Genomic DNA, 22,304 nt, shown 5'->3' with positions numbered 1-22,304 from the left:
GGTGTGGATCCTGGCTCTTGGGGCTGTGGTGTGGGACATGGCCCCTGGGTGCCGGATGAAGCCCGGGAAGGCTCAGCGAGGCTGGGAACTAGCCAGGAGCTGGGCTGCAGGCGTGGGACTGAGCCCACCCTGCAGCTGGCGGCCCCGCTCCCCGCCCAGCTCCTGGGGCCGCTCACTTGGCTGCTGATCCTGCAGATCTTACTGCTGCGGGGCCAGGGCCAGCACAGCCCCGGGGACAGAGCCTGGAGCCAGGAGGGCAGGGGCTGGCACTGCTGGGGCTGGGGCTGGGCTGGGGCAGGGGAGCTGCCGGGGGCTTTGTTCCCCCTGTCCCGGGCCATGGTGGGGCCCTGCCCTCGCTGCCGCCGCCCCGGGAGCAGCTGGGAGGGGAAGAGCCATGAGCTCATCCGGCTGTGCTGGGCCAGGGCAGGGCTGTGTCCCCTTCGTGGCATCACAGGGTCCCCTCCTCGTCCCAGAACCCACTGCTACACCAAACCCCACCGGGGTGGCACCTCGCCAGCCCCACAGTGGGACCCGGACAGGGCCATGGGGATCCCTCTGTGGGACACAGACATGGCAGTGGGGATCCACCACAGTGGGAGCAGGACATGGCCCTGGGGATCCACCACAGTGGGAGCAGGACATGGCCCTGGGGATCCACCACAGTGGGAGCAGGACATGGCCCTGGGGATCCACCACAGTGGGAGCAGGACATGGCTGTGGGGATCCACCACAGTGGGAGCAGGACATGGCTGTGGGGATTCACCACAGTGGGAGCAGGACATGGCTGTGGGGATCCACCACAGTGGGAGCAGGACATGGCTGTGGGGATCCACCACAGTGGGAGCAGGACATGGCTGTGGGGATTCACCACAGTGGGAGCAGGACATGGCTGTGGGGATTCACCACAGTGGGAGCAGGACATGTCTGTGGAGATTCACCACAGTGGGAGCAGGACATGGCTGTGGGGATCCACCACAGTGGGAGCAGGACATGGCTGTGGGGATCCATCACAGTGGGAGCTGGACATGGCTGTGGGGATCCACCACAGTGGGAGCAGGACATGGCCCTGGGGATTCTCCCACAGCCAGACCAGGACGGGGCTGTTGGATGCCCATGGTGGGAGCAGGATTTGGTGCAGCGGGGACCCACGAGCCGTGGCTGTGCAGCAGCCCTGGGGCCGTGGCCCCTGGCCGTGGGCTCTGGCACACTCTGCCGCGGCCCGGGAGCTGCAGGAGGCGCGGCCGGGGCCGGGCTGGGCCGTGGCCGGAGCCCCCCAGCCCCGCTGCCCACGCCTGCCCGGCTCTGGTGCAAACGGGAGCAGGGAACAAAGGCGGCTTGTGGCGGGCGCCGGGTCTCTGCCCTTCCTGCAGGAAGGCCCTGGGGCCGGACAAGGGGCCCTGTCCAGACCTGGCCGCCTGCCAGCACGTGCCGGGGGGGTGGCGAGGGGGTGGCGAGAGCGGCCGGGGATGCCACTGCTGCCATCACCAGCTGCAGGGCACGGGAACACCAAGCACACACCCTGGGCTCTGCCCTCCACCTGCCCCTCCAGAGGCAGTACTGGGGCTGGGATGCCTGGGGGCTGCCCAGGGGGGACCCCACTCATGTGCCAATTCCTGCAACGTCCCCATCCTCAGTGTCCCCATTCCCACACAGTTCAATGACCCCATGGCCAGCTCCTGCACTGCCCCATTGCTGTCCCTTACGATGTCCCCAAGCCCCCAGGTGGGAGCTCATCTGGGCACAGAGATGGTGGGGTCAGGACTGGCCATGGCAGGGACATCCCAAGCTTCCCCTGGCAGTTCCCTCCAGAAGAGAGCTCTGGCAGACAACATGAGCACCCTCAGCTTGGCCCTGGCACGGTGAGGGGTCCCAGCCCAGCTCGGGCCAGTGACACCCGTGTCCCTCCAGAGAGTGTCCCCATGCCCAGGAAAGGTGGCTGTGTGTGGGAGAGCACAGGACACGGGGGGCCTGGGCAGGTTTTTATTTAAGGAGAAGCAACTCTGGGGGCAGCTGGTTACAGGTGAGTCCTGCTGCCCTGTGGAGCTCCAGCACCAGCCAGGGCAGGAACTCTCTACTCTGGCCACACTGGCTCTGCTCTCAGCAGGGCTGGAGGTCCCTGGTGTGGGGCTCACCCCAAACACCCCCCAGGAGCCCCTGGTGCCACCGGGGGGATCCCGGGGCAGGAGGGGGCAGTGCCAGCGAGATGCTCTGGGCTGGGCAAGTGCCAGGGCTGGCACAGAGGGGCTGGGGACCCCCTGTGCCCCAGCTGGCGTAGAGGGTGGAGGTGGCAGGTCCCCGTGGGGTGCTCAGGGCTGCAGTGGGGGTGGCCTGCCCCGGGCATCCCCTTCTCAGGAAGCGTTGCTGTGCCAAGACCGGAGAGGCGTCACCAAAAGCGACGGCTGAGAGCGGGGCGGGGCGGGAGCCCGGTGCCCCCGGGGCGGGCGGCAGTTAGTGCAAACAAGGTCTGTATTATTAAAGCTGGAGGCTTGGGTCCCACCGAGGCTCGGGGAGGCACGGGGGTGGCTGGGGGCAGGAGGTGTGTGGGGGCACGGGGGCAGGGCCAGGATCGTCTCTCACAGCCCCGTCACAAGAGCACACAGGGCTTCTTGGGCTTGGCCGGGACAGGGTTGAGCACGGCCCTCACGGCCTCGGTGAACACATCCTTGATGCCCTCCTGGTTGAGCGCCGAGCACTCCAGGTACTTGACGGCACGGATCTGCTTGGAGAGGCTGATGCCCTGCTGGGTGGTGATGGGCGCCTGGTTCTGCTCCTTGAGCCGCTTCATGGTCTCGGGGTTGTTCCTCAGATCCTTCTTGGTGCCGACGAGGAGGATGGGCACGCTGGGGCAGTGGTGGCACACCTCGGGGTACCACTTGTGCTTGACGTTCTCGTAGGAGGGCGGGCTGGCGATGGAGAAGCAGATGATGAAGACGTTGGTCTGGGGGTAGGAAAGCGTCCGCAGGCGGTCGTACTCCTCCTGGCCGGCCGTGTCCCACAGGTTTAAGTTAATAGTCCTGCCATCCACCGTGTTCTGGGCGCTGTAGTTGTCGAACACGGTGGGGATGTACTCCTTGGGGAAGGCGTTGGTGGTGTAGCAGATCAGCAGGCAGGTCTTGCCCACCGCCCCGTCACCCACCACCACGCACTTGATGCTCTGCATCCCGGCGCTCCTGGTGTCCCCTCAGCAGCCTGTGGGAAGAGAACAGGCTCAGGGAGGGGACGCTCCAGGGCTGGGTCAGCGTGGTCCCCCTGCTCTGACACCCCGAGGGCGGGGGCTGCACAGGGGTCACACCCCCCCTTGGTTCACCATCCAACCTGGCGCCCAGATGAGCTTCCCAGGCAGGCAAATCCCCCCGACAGAGACCCCCCAATGGGGATCTGCCTGCCACGACCCAGGGACACACGTGTGCCACCATGGCCGGTGTGCACGGGGACCATATTGTCCCCAGGGTGCTGCATCCATGGCAGCCAGGCTGTGGCAGCACCCCGTGCCATGCCATGCTGTGCCATGCTGTGCTGTGCCCCCAGCCCAGAATGGGACGGAGGGCAGCAGGGCAGGGAGCAGGGAGCAGGGCCATACCGGGGCTCCGGCAGCCCGTGGGCTGTCACCGTTTGTCCCAGCCCCACGCTGCCCACAGCAAGCAGGGCCAGTGCTGGTCCCGGCGGGCTGGCGCTGTGGCTGGCGTGGCCGCGGAGCCAGCGTCCGCTCCGGCAGCTGTGTTTATCCCCAATCCCGGCGGCGTTTTCCTTCCTCAGGTTCCCTCTGCGATTCCCATTAAGGGCTGCATCCTGCTCCCCTTCCTGCTGCTGGCCGGAGCCCGGCGCTGCCAAGCCCTGCCCAGCCGAGGCGGGGGCACCCACGGTGCTGGGGTGGGGACGTGCCCACCCTGGGGCCGGCAGCCCCTTTCCCACCGGGATCCGGCCGTGGGCAGCTGGTGCCCTCCCATGGGATCGCTGCGGGAGGACAGGAGCCCCGATCGTGTGCCAGTGACGGGCAGGGAGCAGAGTGCCGGGGCGGAGAAGCCGCAGTGTCCCGGAGTCCTGGGCTGGGGGTCCCCGCTGCCGAGACCCCGCTGAGTCCGCAGGGCTGGGGAAGGGGGAAGGGCCCGAGCCCCCGGCCCGAGCCCCAGCCCGTCCCTGCCCCCTCGGATGGGGAAGTCGCTCTTCCTCTTCCCGCCCTGACACGCGGCTTCCTGCGGCTGTGCCGTGACCCCCGCCCTGCCTGGCTGTGCCCCGACCCCCGGGACAGGCACGGGGGGCTGCCAGGACCGCCCCGCAGCGCTGTGCCTCAGCTTCCCCCGGCAAACCCGCTCCCCACGGGCATCCCCGCGTCCCTGCCGTGCGATCGGGGAGCAGCGGGGCCGGCACAGGCGGCCCCCCCATCCCCATCCCCGCAGGAAGCCGCCTGCAGGGTCCCCGGGGGCCACAGACAGTCCCGGCCTTTGGCCTCCAGCTTGGGAGCGAACACAGCCCGCAGGTTTCCTCGCCCTTTGCAGCAGTTGCTGAGCCCGGGGCAGGCGCAGGCAGTGCTGTGCTGAAGGGGCACGAGGTGGGCGGTGGGAGAAGGGACAGCGGGGTGGCAGCAGGAGCAGAGTGATGGGGACGGGACCAGAATCAAAACCGTGGGATCAGGGTCAAGGAGACAGGACAGTGGGCGAAGGAACTGAACCAGGAGGAACTGGAGCAGGACAGTGGGGGAAGGAAGTGGATCCGAGCAATGGGAGCAGGAGCAGAGGGAGAAGGAGCAGGGCAGTGGGGGGAGCAGGATCACGGTCATGGGACCAGGATCAGGGGCCAGGATCAGGACTGCAGGAGACCGAGGTCCCGTCATGGCTGCACAGGGCCACCCTCAGGGGCACGCACCTCCCACAGGGGCTGTAACTGCCACCCACGTCCCCTGAGCCCCTTCTGCCCTGCAGCCACCCCATCCCTTGGCCCATGGCTCCCAGGGCTGGGGGGTAGCCCAGGGCAGCCCCTGCAGTGGGACACAGCTGTCCCCGTCACCCCGAGGCCCCATTTGGCCTGACTCAGTCTGGACCCAAAGCAGCCCTGAGCGCCAGCCTGGCCCTGTGCCCATCCCACACTGGGACACTGCACACACTGCTGGTGCCGAGCCCAAACTGACGGTGGGCACCTCGGGATGAGCTGCACTTGGCAGGAACCAGCCCCATCCCCATCCCATCCCATCCCATCCCATCCCATCCCGTCCCATCCCGTCCCATCCCATCCCATCCCATCCCATCCCATCCCATCTCCATCCTGGCACAGAGGAAACACTTCTGCCCATGAAGGCCATCACCACTGGGAAATGGAGAGGAGGAAGGAAAGGAGGAGGAAGAGGAGGAGAAGGAGGGCTCGAGGCCAGGGGTCACTTCTCCATCACCCAGCACCCTGGGGGTTGGGAGCCCCACAGTGTCCCCAGGTTTGTCACCAGCACACAGCAAACGTGGGCACACACCACAGTGCCCATGGAGGGGCCACACAGGATCTGAGGGCTCCCACAGGAGCCTTCTGGCTCCTGCCAGCCCTGGCACTGCCAGCACCAGGTATGAGGTGCCCGTGGCACCACGAGGGGACCCGCAGGCACGGCCCACACTCACAGGGCAGATGCCTCGCTGAGGAGGGGGCTTTGTGTAGGGCAGAGCCCCCGCTGCAGCCCCAAGTCTGTCTGGGTGCCAAGGAGGGGATGTGGGTGCCAGGGGGGGCTCTGTCACAGCCAAGGTTTGCAGCCACAGCCACCACATCACAGTCCCAACCAGCCCCTCCAGCTCTAGCCAAGCCCCCGACTCACACTCGTCTTCCCAGGGAGGATGAGGAGGGACCAGTGCCCTGCCTGTGTCCCCCAGCACGGGACAGGAGGGTCGGCAGGAGCCCTGCCAAAGAAACCCCATTCCAGGACAGGCCAGGGGCTGCCCGGTGGCATCCTGGTGGTGCCAGGCTGGGGCTGGAGTTCGCCCGTGTCCCTGCAGCCACGCTGGGGCTCCGAGGGCCCCTCTGCCCCGGGGGCAGGACGGGCCCGTCCGGGGACACTGGGTGGGTGCCTCGGCCCTGGTGTGCCCCCACGGCTGCTGCCAGCTCCGCTGCCGGCACAAGGCCAGCTCTGTTCTCCAGGAGATCCGCGGCACATTTAACCCCTTCTGGGCCCCGGGATGCCGGGGTCAAAGCGGCCTCGTGGGGCTGAGGGGACAGCCCGTGGGGGACACTGCCCATGGGGCACTGCCAGCCCGTGGGGGACACTGCCCATGGGGCACTGCCAGCCCGTGGGGGACACTGCCCATGGGGCACTGCCCCTTCCCAGCCCCAGCAGAGGGGCCCGGGGCAGGAAGGGAGGGAACACCGGGGGCTGCACCGTGCCCAGCCCCGGGGCTTGGCCCCCCGAGCCCCCCGGCCCCCTCCTCACTGCGGTGGCGTCTGGGGGGCTGGGGAGGAGGCAAGGGGGGCTGTGGGTGACACACAGAGGTCCCCCCTCCCATCGCCACCCCCTGGCACGGGAAAAGCGACTCATCTCTTCAGCAGAAAAGGGAAGCAAAACTCTCTGCCAGCGCTCCCGGCCGGGGCAGCCCCCGGGGGTTTTCCGCCGGGGAAGTGGAGCAGCCGCCCCCGTGAGCTCCCTGTCCCACGGTCCCCAAACCTGAGCGGACCTCCCTGAACCGACCCTGCACCACAGGCACCCCTTCCCCGCCCCACAGCCGCCAGCACACCCCACTGTGGGCACCTCACAGCCCACCGTGCCCCCGGGCACCCCTCCCCAGCTGCCGGGTCCATCCCAGCCCGAGGGACGTGCTCAGGGCCACCCAGGGCTGGGGTCACCAGCCCCAGTCACTGGGGTCACTCCTACTCTGGGGGGTGCAGGCACAGTGTTGCCCCCCCGGCCTGCAGCCTACTCAGCAGCAGAAATTATTAAAACTGCTAAAATCTCTAAATCCTGAGCAGGGACCCTGCGGGGGTCCATGGCCATGGTGGGGATGCAGGGACCCCCCAGGGGCCCCCCAGCTCTGCCCCAGGCTCTGCCGTGGCAGCTAAAATAACTCCCATGCTGAGTCGGAGGATTTTGATTTCCCTCATTTTCCAGCTGTTGTGACTAATTTCCTCATTTTATTTCCCTCCCGGGCCAGGTCCCGCTCTGCTCCTCGCCACGGCCATGGCCACTCCCGGCCCTTGGCCTCTGCCCCAGGAGCTGCCACAGCTCGGCAGCTCCAGGGCTGCATCCGGGGCCAGGGGATGTGGGGACCCCCTCCTTGAGCTGGCCACTGCACCCTGCAACCACCGGGCTGGAGCAGGGGGATCCTGGGGGGTGGGTGGGGGATGGATGGAGGGAGGGAGGGAGGGATGGATGGAGGGAGGGATGGAGGGATGGAGGGAGGGATGGATGGATGGATGGATGGATGGAGGGATGGATGGATGATGGATGGATGGATGGATGGATGGAGGGATGGATGGAGGGAGGGAGGGATGGATGGATGATGGATGGATGGATGGAGGGAGGGAGGGATGGATGATGGATGGATGGATGGATGGATGGATGGATGGATGGATGGATGGGTGGATGATGGATGGATGGATGGATGGATGGAGGGATGGATGGAGGGATGGATGGATGGATGGATGGATGGATGGATGGATGGATGGATGGAGGGATGGATGGATGGATGGATGGATGATGGATGGATGGATGATGGATGGATGGAGGGATGGAGGGATGGAGGGATGGATGGATGGAGGGAGGGAGGGAGGGATGGATGGATGGATGATGGATGGATGGAGGGATGGATGGATGGATGGATGGATGGATGGATGGATGATGGATGGATGGATGGATGGATGGATGGATGATGGATGGATGGATGGAGGGAGGGATGGATGGATGGAGGGATGGAGGGATGGAGCCAGGCAGGCCAGGCCAGGCTCCATGGCTCCAGCGGGTCCCAGTGCTGGGTGGCAGCACCATGCTGCTCTGGCACCTCTCTGGGCCACGGCCAAAGCAAACCCAGTGCCACGCACAGGGCACAGCCCACACCTGCACCATGGCCAGCACAGCCCAGCACCTCCACAACTGCCCACAGACACTCCTGGTGCCTGGGCCGGCCCTCTCCCACCATAACCCATCCCTGTGGGCCCCCTCCCACCACAGCCCATCCCTGTGGGCCCCCTCCCACCACAGCCCATCCCTGTGGGCCCCCTCCCACCACAGCCCATCCCTGTGGGCCCCCTCCCACCACACTCCCACCACAGCTTGTCCCCATTGGCCACAAATGGTACCTCAGTGGCTTCTCCTTCCCCCAAGCCAAGCGGGGGATCCCAGCAGCCCCCAGCCCCCCTCAGGCTCCAGGGGACCCACGGGTGTCCCCACGCTGACTGAGTGACCCAGTGACTCCAGGGGAGACCCCGGGGGACCCCATGACAAGCACCCAAGCAGGAGCCCCTGGCACGTCCTGGCTGCTGCACACGTGTGGCAGCGCCTGCCAGGGACGTGCGGGGTCCCACAGGGGGTCAGTGGGTCACTGCAGGGGCCACTGCAGGGGGCAGTGGGGTCCGTGCGGTGGAACAGTGCTGGAGGTGTCACTGGGGTCACTGTGGGGGGCTCGGGGGGTCCCTGTGGGGGGTCAGGTCAGGGGGATCAGGGGGATCAGGGGTCGGTGCAGTGCAGCAGTGCTGGGGGGAGGTCAGTGGGGTCAATGCAGAGCTGGTCAGGGCAGGGGCTCAGTGCTCATTGCACGGGGTTGGGGGGGGTCAGAGCAGTGGGGAGCAGCGCAGGGGGCCGGGGGGTCGGTGCAGGAGGGGTCAGCGCAGGGGGCCGGGGGGTCAGGACGGGGACCGGGGTCCCCGCGGGCCGTGCAGCGCCCCCCGGTGTCACGCAGCCCCTGCAGCGCCGGGCCCGGGAGAGGGGCGGGGGTGCGGCTGCAGATTCGGCGGGTGCGGGGCCGGGGGCAGGGGTCCCGCCGAGGGGGTCGGGCCGGGCCAGTTTCTGTCCCCGTTCTGTCCCAGCTGCTGCCAGGCCCGCTCCCGCCCAAAACTCCGCTCCTCCGGCACCGCGGTCCCCCGTTATCCGCGGCTGTCCCGTTACCCCCGGGCCCCCGTTATCCCTGACGGTTCCGTTATCCCGGGCGGTCCCTTCGTCCCCGGAGCTCCGCTATCCCACCCCGTTATCCCCGGCAGTCCCGTTATCCCCCGTGGTCCCGCTCCGGGCGGGTCCCGCTGCCGCCGCCCCCGCCCTGGCCCCGACAGGCGGCTCCTCCCGCCCCCCGCTCGAAGCCCGGCCCGGCGGGGACCCCCGGCCGCGGGACCCCCGGCCCTTCCCGGTGCCCCGGCCCCGCACTCACCCCGGAGCATGGCGCGGCGGCGGGCGCGGGGCCGGGGCGGCAGCGGCAGGAGAACGAAGAGCAGGGCGAAGAGGAGGAGGAGGAGGAGGAAGTCTGCGGCCGCCTCCTCCGCCGCCCCGGGCGGTCCCGCGGAGAAACTTCCCCCGCCGCGCCCGGCCCCCCGCGCCCGCCGCTTCCTTCCTCGGCCCCGGGCCGGGGCAGCGCAGCCCCCGCGCCCTCCGCCATCGCCCCGGGCTGCGGGCACCGCCACGGGGCTGCGGGCTGGGCCCGCCGCGGCTTTGGGGCAGGACCGGGCACGACCCCCGGCACCGCCCCGAGCGGGGACCCGCAGCCCCCGGGGCCGGGTGGGGCGCAGGGACCCTCCTCCCTCGCCTCCCCAATCCTTGAGCCCCCCACCCTTGACCCCCCACCCTTGAACTCACCTCTGACCCCCCCACCCCTGGCACTCATCCCTGACACCAACCTCGCTCACCCCGACCCCAGCGCCGGGGACAGGGCTGGGCACGGGGACACACCGGGAGGGCCACTGCCAGCCCGGGGGGCCCGGAGCTCTGGGGGTGCGAGGGGTGAGCGGGGGGGGAGCCCACCCCACCCGGGGTCACCTGGGGACTCGTGGGCTGATGGCGGGGGGGAGGTGACACCCCCTGCCCTCGGGCTGCCTGGGGCTGTGCGTGGGGAGGGGGTGGCAGCACAGGGGGTGACAGCACAGGGGGTGGCAGCACAGGAGGTGACAGCACGGGGGGGGGCAGCACAGGGGACCAGCACTGGGGCTCCCCTGCTGCACCCCAAGGGAGAGTGGGGGGTCCCGGGGTGCTGTGGGAGTGCCCCCCTCACCCCGAGGCCAGAGGAGCCCGGGCGCTGTGAGGGTCCCCCAAGGGCCGGGTCCCCCAGTCTGGGAGTCCCCACAAGGGCCGGCTCCCCCCAGCAGTGCCCCCAGCCCATGGGGGTCCCTGGGGCTTGTGGGGGACACTCGGGCATGGAGGGGAGGCAGTTCCCAGGAGTGAGTGGCCTGTCCCCATCCCAGTGGCCTGTCCCCATCCCAGTGGCCTGTCCTCATCCTCATCTCGGCGTCCGCAGGTGTGGGATCCCCACCCACAGCTGGCATCTTCCCCAGTGCCAGCACGGGGACCAGAACCCAAGGGAGACTGGATGGAAGCCTGGACAGAAGCCAGCCCCGTGTCCCCGCCCGGACACCCACCATGGCCGGGGGTCCTCCCAAGGGGCTGGCCTGGGACCCCCACCCCAGAGCGGGGGCGTGGGCACCTGGCTGGGAGGAGCCTGCTCCAGGGACAGGGAACACACACCGACAGGGGTGTCACTGCTCGGAGCCCCCCGGCCGAGTGGGACAGATGTGGGGGGGGACAGATGTGAGGGGGGACAGATGTGAGGGGGGACAGATGTGAGGGGGGACAGATGTGAGGGGGGACAGATGTGCGGGGGAGACAGATGTGAGCGCCCCCAGGCGGTGGCCTCTGGGCATGCTGGTGGCACCGCTCCAGCCGTGCCACCGGGCGGTAGTGGCCCTGGAGGTGTCACAGCTCTGGGAGGTGTCAAAATCTCCTCAACCCCGCTGCGAGCCAGGTGCCGCCTGCTGGGACCCCAAAGTGTCTCGGCCCAGAGAGCCAGGGTGGGTGACACGTCGGGGTGTGTCCCATGTTGGGGTGTGTCACATGTTGCAGTGTGTCTCATGGGGCGTGTCCCCTGTCCCGGGATGTCCCCTATTGCAGTGTCCCTGTTGCGGTGTGTCCCCTGTCCCGATGTGTCTCCTGTCAGTGTGTCCCTCGTTGCGGTGTGTTCCATGTCGCAGTGGGTCCCATGTCCCAGTGTGTTCCATAGGCTCTCTCCCCTGTCGGTGTGTGTCCCCTGTCCCGGTGTGTGTCCCATGTCCTAGTGTGTCCCATGTCGCGGTGTGTCCCATGGGATGTGTCTCCTGTCCTGGTGTGTCCCTGTCTCGGTGTGTGTCCCCTGTCCCGGTGTGTCCCCATGTCCCAGTGTGTCCCATGTCGCGGTGTGTCCCCTGTCACAGTGTATCCCATGGGATGTGTCCCCTGTCCCAGTGTGTCCCCTGTCCCGGTGTGTCCCCTGTCCTGGTGTGTGTCCCATGTCCTAGTGTGTCCCATGTCGCGGTGTGTCCCCTGTTGCAGTGTATCCCATGGGATGTGTCTCCTGTCCTGGTATGTCCCTGTCTCGGTGTGTGTCCCTGTCCCGGTGTGTGTCCCCTGTCTCGGTGTGTGTCCCTGTCGCGGTGTGTGTCCCCTGTCTCGGTGTGTGTCCCCTGTCCCGATGTGTCCCTGTCTCGGTGTGTGTCCCTGTCTCGGTGTGTGTCCCCTGTCGCGGTGTGTCCCTGTCTCGGTGTGTGTCCCTGTCTCGGTGTGTGTCCCCTGTCTCGGTGTGTCCCCTGTCGCGGTGTGTCCCGGTCCCCCCGTTCCCGCCATTCCCCGCTCAGCCCACCAGAGGTCGCTGCGGGCCAGCGCCGTGCCCGCTCGGGCGGGAGCGGGGGCGTGGCCACGTGCCCGCTCCGTTGGCTCCGCCCCCTAGCGGGTGTGGCCGGGTGGCGCTTGGCCACGCCCCCTATCAGCGCGCGCGCGGCGGCGCCAGGGCCCGGTGCGTAGCGCGGCGCGCGGGGGGGGCGGACGAGACCACCGCGGTGGCGTGGGGGGTGGTGGGGGGGCGGAGCTGTCCCGGCACAGACAGAGCGGAGTTTTCCGGGAGGCACCGCAGCCAGGAGGCGGCGGAGGGACGGAGCGGGCCGGGGAGGCGCTAGCGGAGGTGGCGGGAAGAGGGGTTATCCCGGCAGAGCGGACGGGGGCCGGCGGGGTTACCCCGGGAAGAGACCACTGGGGGCGGGGGGACTGGGGCTGCCCCGGGAGAGACCACTGCGACGGGGGGGGAGGCTGTCCTGGGAGAGACCACTGCGGGGCGGGGGGGGCAGAGGGTTCCGGTAGCCGGTGCGCGGCCGCAGCTCGCGGCAGTGCCGGGATAGCCGGGATAACCGGGACACCCTGCGGCCCCCCAGCCGGTGCCGATGCCGAGGAGCAGCTGACGGCGGCGGGGACGCGGAAATGGAGCCGCGGCCGGGCCGGGCCGTGCGGGCGCTGTGCGGCCTCTTCCTCCTCCTCCTCCTCCTCGTCCTGCAGCATCCCGGCCGCGCCGAGCGAGCCCCCGGCTCCCACCTGGACGACTCGGCCATCGCAGGTGAGCCCCCGGCCGGGCCCCCGTGGTGCCCTGCCCGCCCCGCCGGGCTCGGGCGCTGCCCGGGGAAGGCCGTGCCAGTCCCCCCCCGGACTTCGTTTTGGGGCCATTCCTCCGCCTTTCGGGCAAGAGCTGCGGTGATCCCCGGTTCGGGACCCCGCAAGGACCGAAGTAACCCCGGTTTTTTCCTGCAGCGGGCTCCGGCTGTTTGGGTCAAAAGTTTAAAATTTCAGCTCATTTACAATATTGTGCTCTTCTTCGTTAAGTGGCGTCGACTGGGAGCGGTTCGCGGGATTTGAGATAATTTGTGTTATTTACTTGTTCGCCCTGTGGTAAGGGGAGCGGTGCCGGGAGCTCGGGACGGTGCCGAGAGTTCCGCACGAGCTGTTTCAGGGCCGGTCCGCGCTGTGGGACCCCCGCGGTGCAGAGAGCAGCCAGTCCCACCTGAGGAGCGCGGCCAGCACAGCCCTGGCGCTCTGCTCGCCCCGTTCCCATCCCCTCCGCCCCAAAAGCCGAACGGGCAGCGGGAGCCGAGCCCCGGCACGCTGCGGATTTGCCCCCGGAGCCGGCTCCGTGGGCTCCGTGTCCTTGTGGCGGTGCCCGAGGTCAGCCGGAGCTGGCCGTGCAGCCGCTGTGAGCCTGGGCCGGCCCCAGCCCCGGGGCAGCTCCGGGCACCGGCAGTGCCGAATCCCGCTGCCGGGACCCCCGGGCTGCAGCCCGGCCCAGCAGACCTTTCCGGGGGCGGCTCGGGGGGTGTGGGCGCGGGGAAGGGGCTGGGGCGGTGTGTGCATGCTGGTGTTTGATGGAAGGCGCCGCAGCGGCGTCCTGGGAAGGGCTCGGCTCTGACCATGGGGCTTGCCGGGGGCAAGGAGCGGGGCAAGGAGCCGGCCCTGGAGCCTGGGACCAGCAGAACCATGGGCAGCTCGGCGGCTCCGTCCCGGCCGGGGATGGGGTCTGTCACTGGCTGTCTACGGGACGAGGGCTCCTCATCCCCCCTGGCCGTGCTCCTGAGCCCTCGGGCCCCTTCGCATCCAGTCTGCTCCACTAAGGAAACTGGATCTCCGCAGTCCTTGTGAAGCAAGGTTTGTGCCTCCAAGGAATTTCCAGCGCGGTTATTTTTGGAGGCCCTGCAGAAGTGTGGCAGCCTGGGTGATTCAGCTGCTGGCTGTGCTCTTGGCGAGCGGAGGCAGCCCCGGCACGGGCGGGAGCGGCCCCAGCGCCCGGGCCCCAGAGCTGCCCCCGCAGCGGCTGCTCCAGCGCTTTGGGTCACGCCGGGCCGTGGTTTGGCTCCCGAGCCTGCATGGGACTCCTGGCTGGCTCGGGCTGGGGCCCCAAAGGTGCAGGAATGTGGCCAGGCAGGGATCGGTGTCCCCTGCTCCGTGTCCCGTCCCGGGGCAGCCCGGAGGGCTGGGAGGGCTCCGAGCCCTCTCCTGCCGCAGCTCCGCGGGTTCCCCGAGGTCTCTTGGCCGCTTGGTTTGGAGTTCTCTGAGCTGTCGCTCCCAGCTCCCAGCAGGGAATGTCCTCAGCCGGCACAGGACACACTTTTCCCGCTGTGTTCCCTGGAAGCAGAAGGTGTTGGCTGCTCGGTGGGAGGCAGAGGTGAGTGTTGGACCTTTTTGAAAGTGAAAGTGCTGGGCTTTGATACGTTTTCCAACGTGCAAAGGTGCTTTTTTTTGGTGGTTTTTTTTTTTTAATTCCTTAATTAGGATGGTAGAATTTTAACGATAAAATGTCAGCACCGGGGAAGGTTCTCAGGCGGTGCAGGGCAGTGCTTGCAAAGAGCAGGAGCCTGAGCTGCAGCACTTCTTGAGCTGCTGAGGTTGCTCTGCACACTCAGGGGATGCATCAGCAGGTTTTATAGAGGATTAGGGAATGATCCCGATTCATATTTTGGGAGATATTTTAAGCAAGAGTTTGAAACGGGTGGGTTTATCCATGCGGGAAAACCAGGGTAGGTGACTGAACCTCGGGGAAAACCAGATTTTCTCTTGGCTTTGACTCTCTCAGAGGTGAATTGAGGCCTTCATCTTTGATCTGTAATCTCTTCCTGCCGGGATCGCATTGAAGTTTGGTTGCACTCGGCAGCACAGGAGCCATGTAAGGAGGTATGGGGGGTTTGGAGCCCAGGCCAGGCAGCAGGAGCCCCGGCAGCCCCTGGCCCTGCCCGAGGCCAGGTTTGGGCTCCTGCCGCTGTCACAGGATGTGTGACGGCCCCACGGCATTGTTTGCACCCGCCCTGGTTATTTTTAGCCCGAATTTGTCAGGCTGCAGCCGGGCCTGGGACCTTTTCACACCCTCTAAAAGGGGGCAAACCAGGCTCCTCAGGGACAAACTGGACTTCCAGGAATTTTTTCCCTTCTTTCTGCTCATTTGCTGTGCTCTGGCTGTTGCCCAGATCAGCCAGGTTTTGGTCCCTTTTCTGGTCCTTATCAGAACATCCTCTGGGGCTGTGGCCAATGTTTTACATGAGTTTTATGTGGGCCATCAAAAATGTGACCAATTGTTTGGGTCAAATGTCTTAAGCTTCATCTCATTTAAAATATTAGTCTTGCTCAGCTGGCTCTTCCTCCTTAAATCACATCATCTGCAACCAGTGTGTGGGATTTATTGTTGTTTTTATTTCAATTGCTTGCTCTCTGTGCAGCCCAGCACAGGTGGGCACTTCCAGGTGTGTTTGTAGGAGATCCAAGGAAAGCTGACTGTGGAGAGGTGGGGGTTTGGATGGCTGGGGCTCATCCCTGGTTCCCTCAAAGGTGACAGCTTCCCCCTGCAGATCCAGGGGGGTCCAGATCCCCCTGCAATAACATGGAAGTGGTGCCAGTCTGCCTTGCCCTGAGCCTTGTTTCAGGGAATTCCTTCCTGAGGTCTGGCATCCACAGGGATCTGGGGCCTCCTGTGGGTCCCTGTTCTGGCATCCTTGAGGCAGGTCAGGGATCGTGGTGTGGATTTTCCCTCTTCCCTGCAGCAGCTCAGAGGTGAGCTCTCAACTGTGTGTTGTGTGAAGGCATTTTTGAGTGATGCCTCAGAGGGTGGCAAGGGCTGGGCTCTGGTGCCGGGCTGGCACAGGTTTGGTGGCTTTTCCTCTTTCCACAGCAGCTCCTCTTTCTCATCCTTGCTCCTTCCCCTGCCCTGTCTCCTGCTTCACTGATTCCTTCATCACAGCCCTTCTTGAGTCATCTTTGCTCTTATCTCAGTGATTTAAAGAACAAGTTGAAACCACATCCTCATGGTGTCAGTGCCCAAAGCTGGAGGGCTGTGCTCTGGGCTGTTCCTGTGTTTGCCTTTAAGCTGCCCTTAACCCCAGGGAGCATCCTGTGGGACAAAGTCAGGGTGAGGAAGGGGGGCTGCAGCCACAGGCTGGTGACTGTCATTGATTCCAGAGGGGAGAATGTGAATTTCTGGGTGAGGAGGCTGTGCCCCAATCCTGTCTGTCCTTGCCATCCCAAGGCCCAGGGGTTCATTGGAAGTGAATCCTTCACTGCAAAACCTCTGCCTTGGGAAGTGCTGGGTTTGGGCTTGAAACCAACATGAGGGCTTTTGTCTTGTGGGCAGGAGGAGGCCTCAGTGCAGCCATGGGGAGCTCAGTGATGGCTCATCCTGCAGGGTGGAACAGGCTGGGTCTCTGTCCTTCCACGGACCCGGGGGAGTTCATGGGGCACAGTGACCCTCTGCACCCTCCTTGCTTTGATAAAATGCCTCTTAAAGGAGATGTTGCTGTTAAATTAATTCCTTCCAGGGCTTCACTGAGTAGAAGTTGCACCTGTGAGCAGCAGCGTTGGGTTGGCCGAGGGAGATGAAGCAGTTGTGGGAATATTTGGAGGCTCTGCCAGGGAAAAGTCCGTGCTCTTCCCCAGCTCAGCTGGAAGCACAGCCTCGGCTTCCTTCGGGAATGAAACTCATCTCGAGGAATTGCCATTCTGAGAGCTGGAAAAATCGTGTTTTGGCAGCAAAGTGGCCTCATGTGGAGAAGGAGAAGGAACAGGGCTGACTGGGCAGCGCTGGGGCTGCTGGGGAGCTCCTGGCTCCCTCCAGCTCATTCCCTTCCCTGCTTGGCCCAGAAACTTGGAGTACTGCTCAGCTGGATCAGAGAGAGGCTCTTAATTTAATTTCTCGTTAGATTTATTTATTTGCTGCCTTGGAAGGCAGCTGTTTCCATGTCTGCTGTGCCCCTGGGGTGGTCCCTTCCTGCAGGAGGGTGCAGGGGGAGCTGCTGGGGCTGCAGGGAGCTGCAGCTCCTGCTCCAAACTGGGCTTTGGGTTGGCCTTTCCCACCATGGGGCAGGGATTCACACACCCACGTGGAAGTCCAAGGCAGCAATCCTTCTGTCCTTTCCATTCTTTGCTCTCAGGAGGGCATGGAGCAGAAAATGTGTGAGGAAGGAGCCTCCTGACATCCCTTGTGGTGCATCTGCAGGGTCTGGGATGCTCTGGTGGGCCTGGAACGGAGCCTCATCCCAAGAGGAGTGAGAAGGGAAAGCACTTTGTGTTTCTGTGGCCTGCTCAGTTGGTCTTTGGCTCGTGGGCTGCCTGGGTGTGTTGGTACACCACAATTCCCTGTGGGAGCTCTCTCCTCCCCTGGACTGTAGGGACGGGTGACAGTCTGGGGACAGCCCAGGGGAGCTGAGGTACCCTCCAGGGAGGTGTGGTTCACGATCTGCCTGGCCTTTGAGGAGGGAGGGGAGCTAAAAGGCCATCCTGGTATTTAGGGGCTGCCCAGGGAGCTCTGCAGTGCCCATCCCTTCAGGTGTCCCCTGGAGGTGGCACTGAGTGCTCTGGGCTGGGCACAGGGTGGCCATGGGGCACAGCTGGCACTCCCTGGGCTGGGAGGGCTCTGCCAGCCCCAGGTACTCTGGGATTCTGGGGTTTGTTAGTAAAAAATCCCCTTCTGCGAGCTGGTGGCTGAACAGCAGCACTTTTCCCTGGGGTTATCCCTGTCCTGCTGCTTGTCCCACTTGGAGGCTGTGCTGGCAGTGGCTCGTGTCCCTGGTGCTTCCAAGCCCAGGGTCAGTGCCAGCCCTGGCCACCCTTCAGTGCTGGACTGTGCCCAGCCTGGCATCCTGCTCCCCAGAGCCCTAATTGCACAAACTTATTAGTGTTAAAAAAGCTGTTTCCTCCATTAATTAGCTCTGCTTTGAATCCAGAGAGGGAGAAATAAACTTCTGGCAGGCAGGAGAGTTGTGGCTCTCCCTGGGCAGCTCTGGATTGCCTCTGGAAAGGCCCTTTTGGGACCAGGGTGGTTCCCGTTCTGGCTGGCCCAGCTGTGGGTAACTGGGGGCAGGAATGTGCTAGAAACAGGAGCTGGGACCTTCAGTGTCCTTGGGTTCAGGTCTGGGCATCCCCCTGCCCCCCGCTGGAGAAGGAGATTCCATCAGCCCTCCTTGTGTCAGTCAGGTCCTACTGGGGAGAAATCCTTCCCTGGTGGGGTGGGCAGGCCCTGGCCCAGGGTGCCCAGAGCAGCTGGGGCTGCCCCTGGATCCCTGGCAGTGCCCAAGGCCAGGCTGGACATGGGGCTGGAGCAGCCTGGCACAGTGGGAGGTGTCCCTGCCATGGCAGGGGTGGGATGGAATGGACTTCAGGGGCCTCTAAGCCCAGTCCAGGGTGGGATGCTGTGATGGGGGTTTGGGCCTCTTTTCTGCCTTCTCCCTGTTCCCAGGTGCAGCCCTGGGACCTGCTGCTTCCCCCTCCCGCCCTCCAGGGTCTCTTTGCTGCTGGAATTTGAGGATGTTTCCTGTGGAGGCAGTGCTGTCGTGCTGAGTCTGCTTAGCTCCCATGGCTGATCCACGCTGGGCTCTCTGGAACACTTTAATTTTCCCTCACCTTCATTTCCCCAGCCCCTGCAGCTGTGCCTGATTAATTTTGTGGCACCTCCAGAGCTGCGGTTCAGTTTTAGGAGCTGGTGCTGGCAGGGACAAGGACTCTTTAATTAAAGCCATTGCTGTGTCACTCCTGCAGCACATGGGAGCCTTGAGGAGCTCTTGCCTCATGCTGTGCCAGGGCCTCAGCACTGACAGGGAACAATTTCTGCCCAAAATCCCACCCAGCCCTTCCCCCTGGCACTGGGAGCCATTCCCTGGCTCCTGTCCCTGCAGGCCTTGTCCCCAGTCCCTCTGCAGCTCTCCTGGAGCCCCTTCAGGCCCTGGCAGGGCTCTGAGCTCTTTGCAATAATCCTAATAATACAGTTAATGGCAAGGAGTGATGGCAGGACTGTGCCCAGGAGCTTCTCCTGGCCCATGTGCCTGGCCCTGCAGTGGATGGAAAACCTTGAGAGGAGCATGAGAAGTCACTGAGGAGCCATGCCTGGTTGTGTCCCAGGACTGTCCCTGCCTGCTTGTTTTCCCTCTGTGAAATAGTACCGGGGTGCTTGTTTGTTTGGATTATGGACCTATTTTTAAGTAACCTATTTTTTCCACTTTGGAAAATGCATTAACTCACTGTGTGTCACAGACATCTGTGGGGTTTGACTTTGGGAACCACCAAGTGCTCCTTGGAAGTCTCTCACCACCCTGAGAGGGAGAGGGGTTGCCTCTGGCACATAAATATATATTTGTGTATATGTTTTTATCCCCACCTTGCTGAGGTTTGCCACAAGAGACATTTGCAGGATCCACAGAGGCAGCTCCTTGGAAGTGCTCTTTATCCCACCGAGGAGCTCTGCATGTTCTCAGTTCCAACACCCCTTCACCTCCTCTGGGGTTTGGGACTTGCTGATCCCAGCAGCTCTCAGAAAGTGGAAGCAGCAGCAGTGCAGTTGGAAACGGGGATGTTTGGTAGCACACACACGTTTTGCAGGAAAAGGCACTATTTTTGTAGCCCAGTGTTTGTTTTTCCCTGAAGGATGGAGTTTTAAGGTCAGTTTAATTCTTCTCTGCAGGTTTGGAGCTCCGGTGCCATAAATTTGGCTGTTCTGGGAGCATAAAAATGCAATAAACAGGAGAACTTGAGGAATGTTCCTCTCTGAGTTACAAAGGAACAGCTTGCTGGTTGGAACAGCCTGCCCCTTCCTAGGCAAGGGAGGCTTTGGATTGCAGGAAAGGGAGGAATAATTCAGGATTAAAGCTGCTAAGCAATGCTTGTGTTTAGATCTGTAAGAGTGCCAGGACATAATTAATGGGTGAGTAAGCCAAAGGGAAAAAAAGTTATTTTTTCAACTGGATAGAGATGGATGGAGGATAGAAACTAATTTTTGGGGGACAGAAGTAATTCTGGAAGTATTCTGCTCCACGCAGCTGCTGTTGTTCAGGGAGCCTGGGTGGGTTTGTTCTGGCAGTTTGGCACCTGGAAGGCAAAAATCCAGGTTTGGCGCCTTGTGCTGGCCTGAAGGCCTCGTGCTTGTCACAGAGCAGCTCCAGGACTGCAGGTGAGGTGAGGAGAGCTCCAGGCCAGGCAGACTGTGGAAGGGTTATTCCCTCTTAATCCGTGTGTGATGGCTTTTCCCACCTGCTGGCACTTAGCTCAGGGGGTGCTGCTGAGGGAACTCATCCCATCTCAGGCAGGGCCGATCCCGCTGGAGCTTCCCAGCTTCCTCCTCTGGTTGGCATTTCTGGAGATGGATCCAAGTCCAGGGATGAAGTGTTGATGGGGAAATGGCTGTTTGGAAGGTCTGAGCACCTCAGAGTGTTTTGGGAAGGTGACAGCAGTTCAGTGTTCCTGGGGTTTCACAGTGGGTCTGGGCTGTAAACTGCAAAATCGAGGAGATCTTTTCCAAACCTGTGGAAAGGATCAGGAAGGACGTTCTTGTCCATGCCATGCTTTTATCTGTGTGGTGTGTGGATCCAGGTGGCTCTGCCTGGGGCACTCAGGTTGGTTTGTCCCCAGCCAGGACTGGGGCACAAACCCAGCACAGCTGCTGATGCTGCCGGGGGATCTGGAGTGTTGGGTTGTGCCAGGCTCTGCGAGAGCAGCCCCAGCTCTGCTTTGTCCTGATAGCCAGGGTCTCAGAGCTTTTATCTTCCCAGCTCTCCTGGAGCCCAGGCTGGCTCTGGCTGGGGGTGTCCCCAGAGGAGTGAGTGCATCCTGCAGAGCTGGCAGGATGAAGAGGAGCCTCAGCTTCCTCAGGGTGCGGCACTCCTGCAGCCTGGCCTGCTGAGAGTCAGTTAATTAAGCTGTGTCCTGGAGGGCCTCTGGATGAAAGAGGGCATGCTCCAAAAGTGTGGAACTGACAAGTGTGGTAGTTGGAATGCAGCTGGTTTTGTGGGAATGGTGATGGCAGCACACGTGGCAGAGGGATCTCTTGGTGGGGCAGTGGTGGGGGCTGTCCCCATCCCACCTCATCCCACCATGGGTGCTATCCTGGTGCCACTCCAAGGCTGTCCCCATCCCATCCCAGGCCTCTGCTCCTGCTGCTCTCAGAGGTTTCTCATGGACCACACTGTTTCCTGGAGATTTGCATGCTGGGTTTTGGAGATAAAGAAGTTTTCCTGTTCATTTCATTTGCTGTATCATTAACACAGAAAGAGGGTTGAAAGGGATATTTGGGGGCATTCAGTGCTGTTCTCCCACACTGTAGGATGATTCCTAGAGAAGTTTTCCTGACAGCAATCAGTGTGATAAGTGGGGTTGCTGGTTATTTTTTCTCCCATCTTTTATTTTTCCTCTTGGGAAAGGAGAAAAAATGCTTCATGCTTCAAAGGGTGAGGCTCAGCTCTTGGAGTTTGTCACTCCTTAAAGGGAATGTCTGGCATTCCTGTGCCATCCTGCAGATGGTTATCTTCAGAGGTGTGCTGGATGGGGCACTGCTCTCCCTGCCACCCCTCCCTCCCCGAGGGCTGGCCTGGGGGGATGCTCCAGTGTCACTGACCCCTCTGGAGCTCCCTGGGCAGGACACAGGACAGAGCTCTGGACAGGACAGGGGACAGGACAGATCTCAGGGCAGGACAGAGCTCACTCACTGCTGGCCAGAGCCTCCCGCTGTGGAGAACTTGTCCAGCTGGTTTGTTTTTCATCCCGGGTCTATTTTCAGTGCTCAGCCTAACAAGGTGAAGTGGCTGAGATGCTTTCCTGTCCCTGGGACTCTGTTGGGAGGAGGTCCTGCTATCCCACTATCCTGCTGTCCCACTGTCCCAGCTCATCCCAGCCAGCTCCACAGTACCTTTGGCTCTTTGCTGTGTTGGCAGCACTCAGGGGTTTGGAGGAGCCATCTGGGCTCTGCACAGGCCCCCTGAGCACAGGGAGCCCCAAATCCCAGCAGTGTGATGGCCCTGGGGGCCTCCTGAGGCTGGGAACGTGGGAGGATCCAGGACAAAGCTGAGCTCTACATGGAAGAAGCAGCAGGAAAGCCAGGATCAGCCCAGGCCTGCTGTGCCCACAGGGCTGTGGGATGTGCTGCTCTTGGGTCCTGCCAGGACCACTGGAACTGGGGTGGAGGTTTCCTGAGGTGTGGGAAAAGGGGACATTTCACCCCAGCTCATCTGGACTCCCACTGACAATGTGTAATGGGTTCATTCTCCTGATTCCTTTGGGGTTGGGAGAAGCTCCAGCTGCTGTTCACTGAGGGAACAGGAATTGTTTAACCAAACCCGAGTCTTGCTCTGTGGTTCAAGCTCACACCTGTGCTGGGAATGTCACTTCCAATTCCTTGGAGTCCCCCACGGGCTCTGGATGTGTAACCTCTTGGTGCTGTGGGATGTGGAAGCCCCAGCCTCCTGTTCCTGAGGCAGGAGTAACATGCAGGGATGTCACTGCTGTGCAGGAGGTCACCTGGCAGGGACTCGAGACCCTCCCCAGAGGCAGTGTGGTGGCACATCCAGCATTCCCAGGAAGGCTCCCAGGAAGGCTTCACTGACACCTGCCCTGG

The 22,304-nt window shown here is 63.6% G+C and overlaps 2 protein-coding genes across 9 annotated transcripts in view; one reads left to right on the top strand and one right to left on the bottom strand.

Moving 5' to 3' along the window:
- Window positions 1-1,966: 1,966 nt before the first annotated feature.
- On the bottom strand, window positions 1,967-9,463 carry RHOG (ras homolog family member G). Its single transcript, XM_059840243.1, has 2 exons — window positions 9,321-9,463; window positions 1,967-3,189 (listed from the first exon to the last, which is right to left on the bottom strand). The coding sequence occupies exon 2, from the start codon at window positions 3,158-3,160 to the stop codon at window positions 2,585-2,587; it is 576 nt and encodes a 191-aa protein (XP_059696226.1). The 5' UTR covers window positions 3,161-3,189; window positions 9,321-9,463; the 3' UTR covers window positions 1,967-2,584.
- A 2,418-nt stretch (window positions 9,464-11,881) lies between these two features.
- Window positions 11,882-22,304, top strand: part of STIM1 (stromal interaction molecule 1) — an 89,631-nt gene continuing 79,208 nt past the window's right edge. For 4 of the 8 annotated variants that reach the window (XM_059840234.1, XM_059840237.1, XM_059840233.1 and 1 more), the window contains exon 1: window positions 12,233-12,515. In XM_059840234.1, coding sequence (XP_059696217.1) covers window positions 12,383-12,515 — 133 coding nt within the window. In that variant the 5' untranslated portion in view covers window positions 12,233-12,382. Of the gene's footprint in view, window positions 11,925-12,009; window positions 12,090-12,231; window positions 12,516-22,304 lie in introns of those variants that run through there. The other 4 variants (XM_059840232.1, XM_059840230.1, XM_059840229.1 and 1 more) reach the window with 4 other exon arrangements.

This window comes from Haemorhous mexicanus, chromosome 2 (genome assembly GCF_027477595.1).
Source record: "Haemorhous mexicanus isolate bHaeMex1 chromosome 2, bHaeMex1.pri, whole genome shotgun sequence".
Lineage (NCBI taxonomy): Eukaryota > Metazoa > Chordata > Aves > Passeriformes > Fringillidae > Haemorhous > Haemorhous mexicanus.
Note: the sequence above shows the minus strand (reverse complement) of the source record. Positions and strands in the feature narration are given on the sequence as shown.

What these genes read in the sequence shown, in the direction of transcription:
- RHOG (XM_059840243.1), bottom strand. Translation starts at nt 3,160, where the DNA reads ATGCAGAGCATCAAGTGCGTGGTGGTGGGTGACGGGGCGGTGGGCAAG.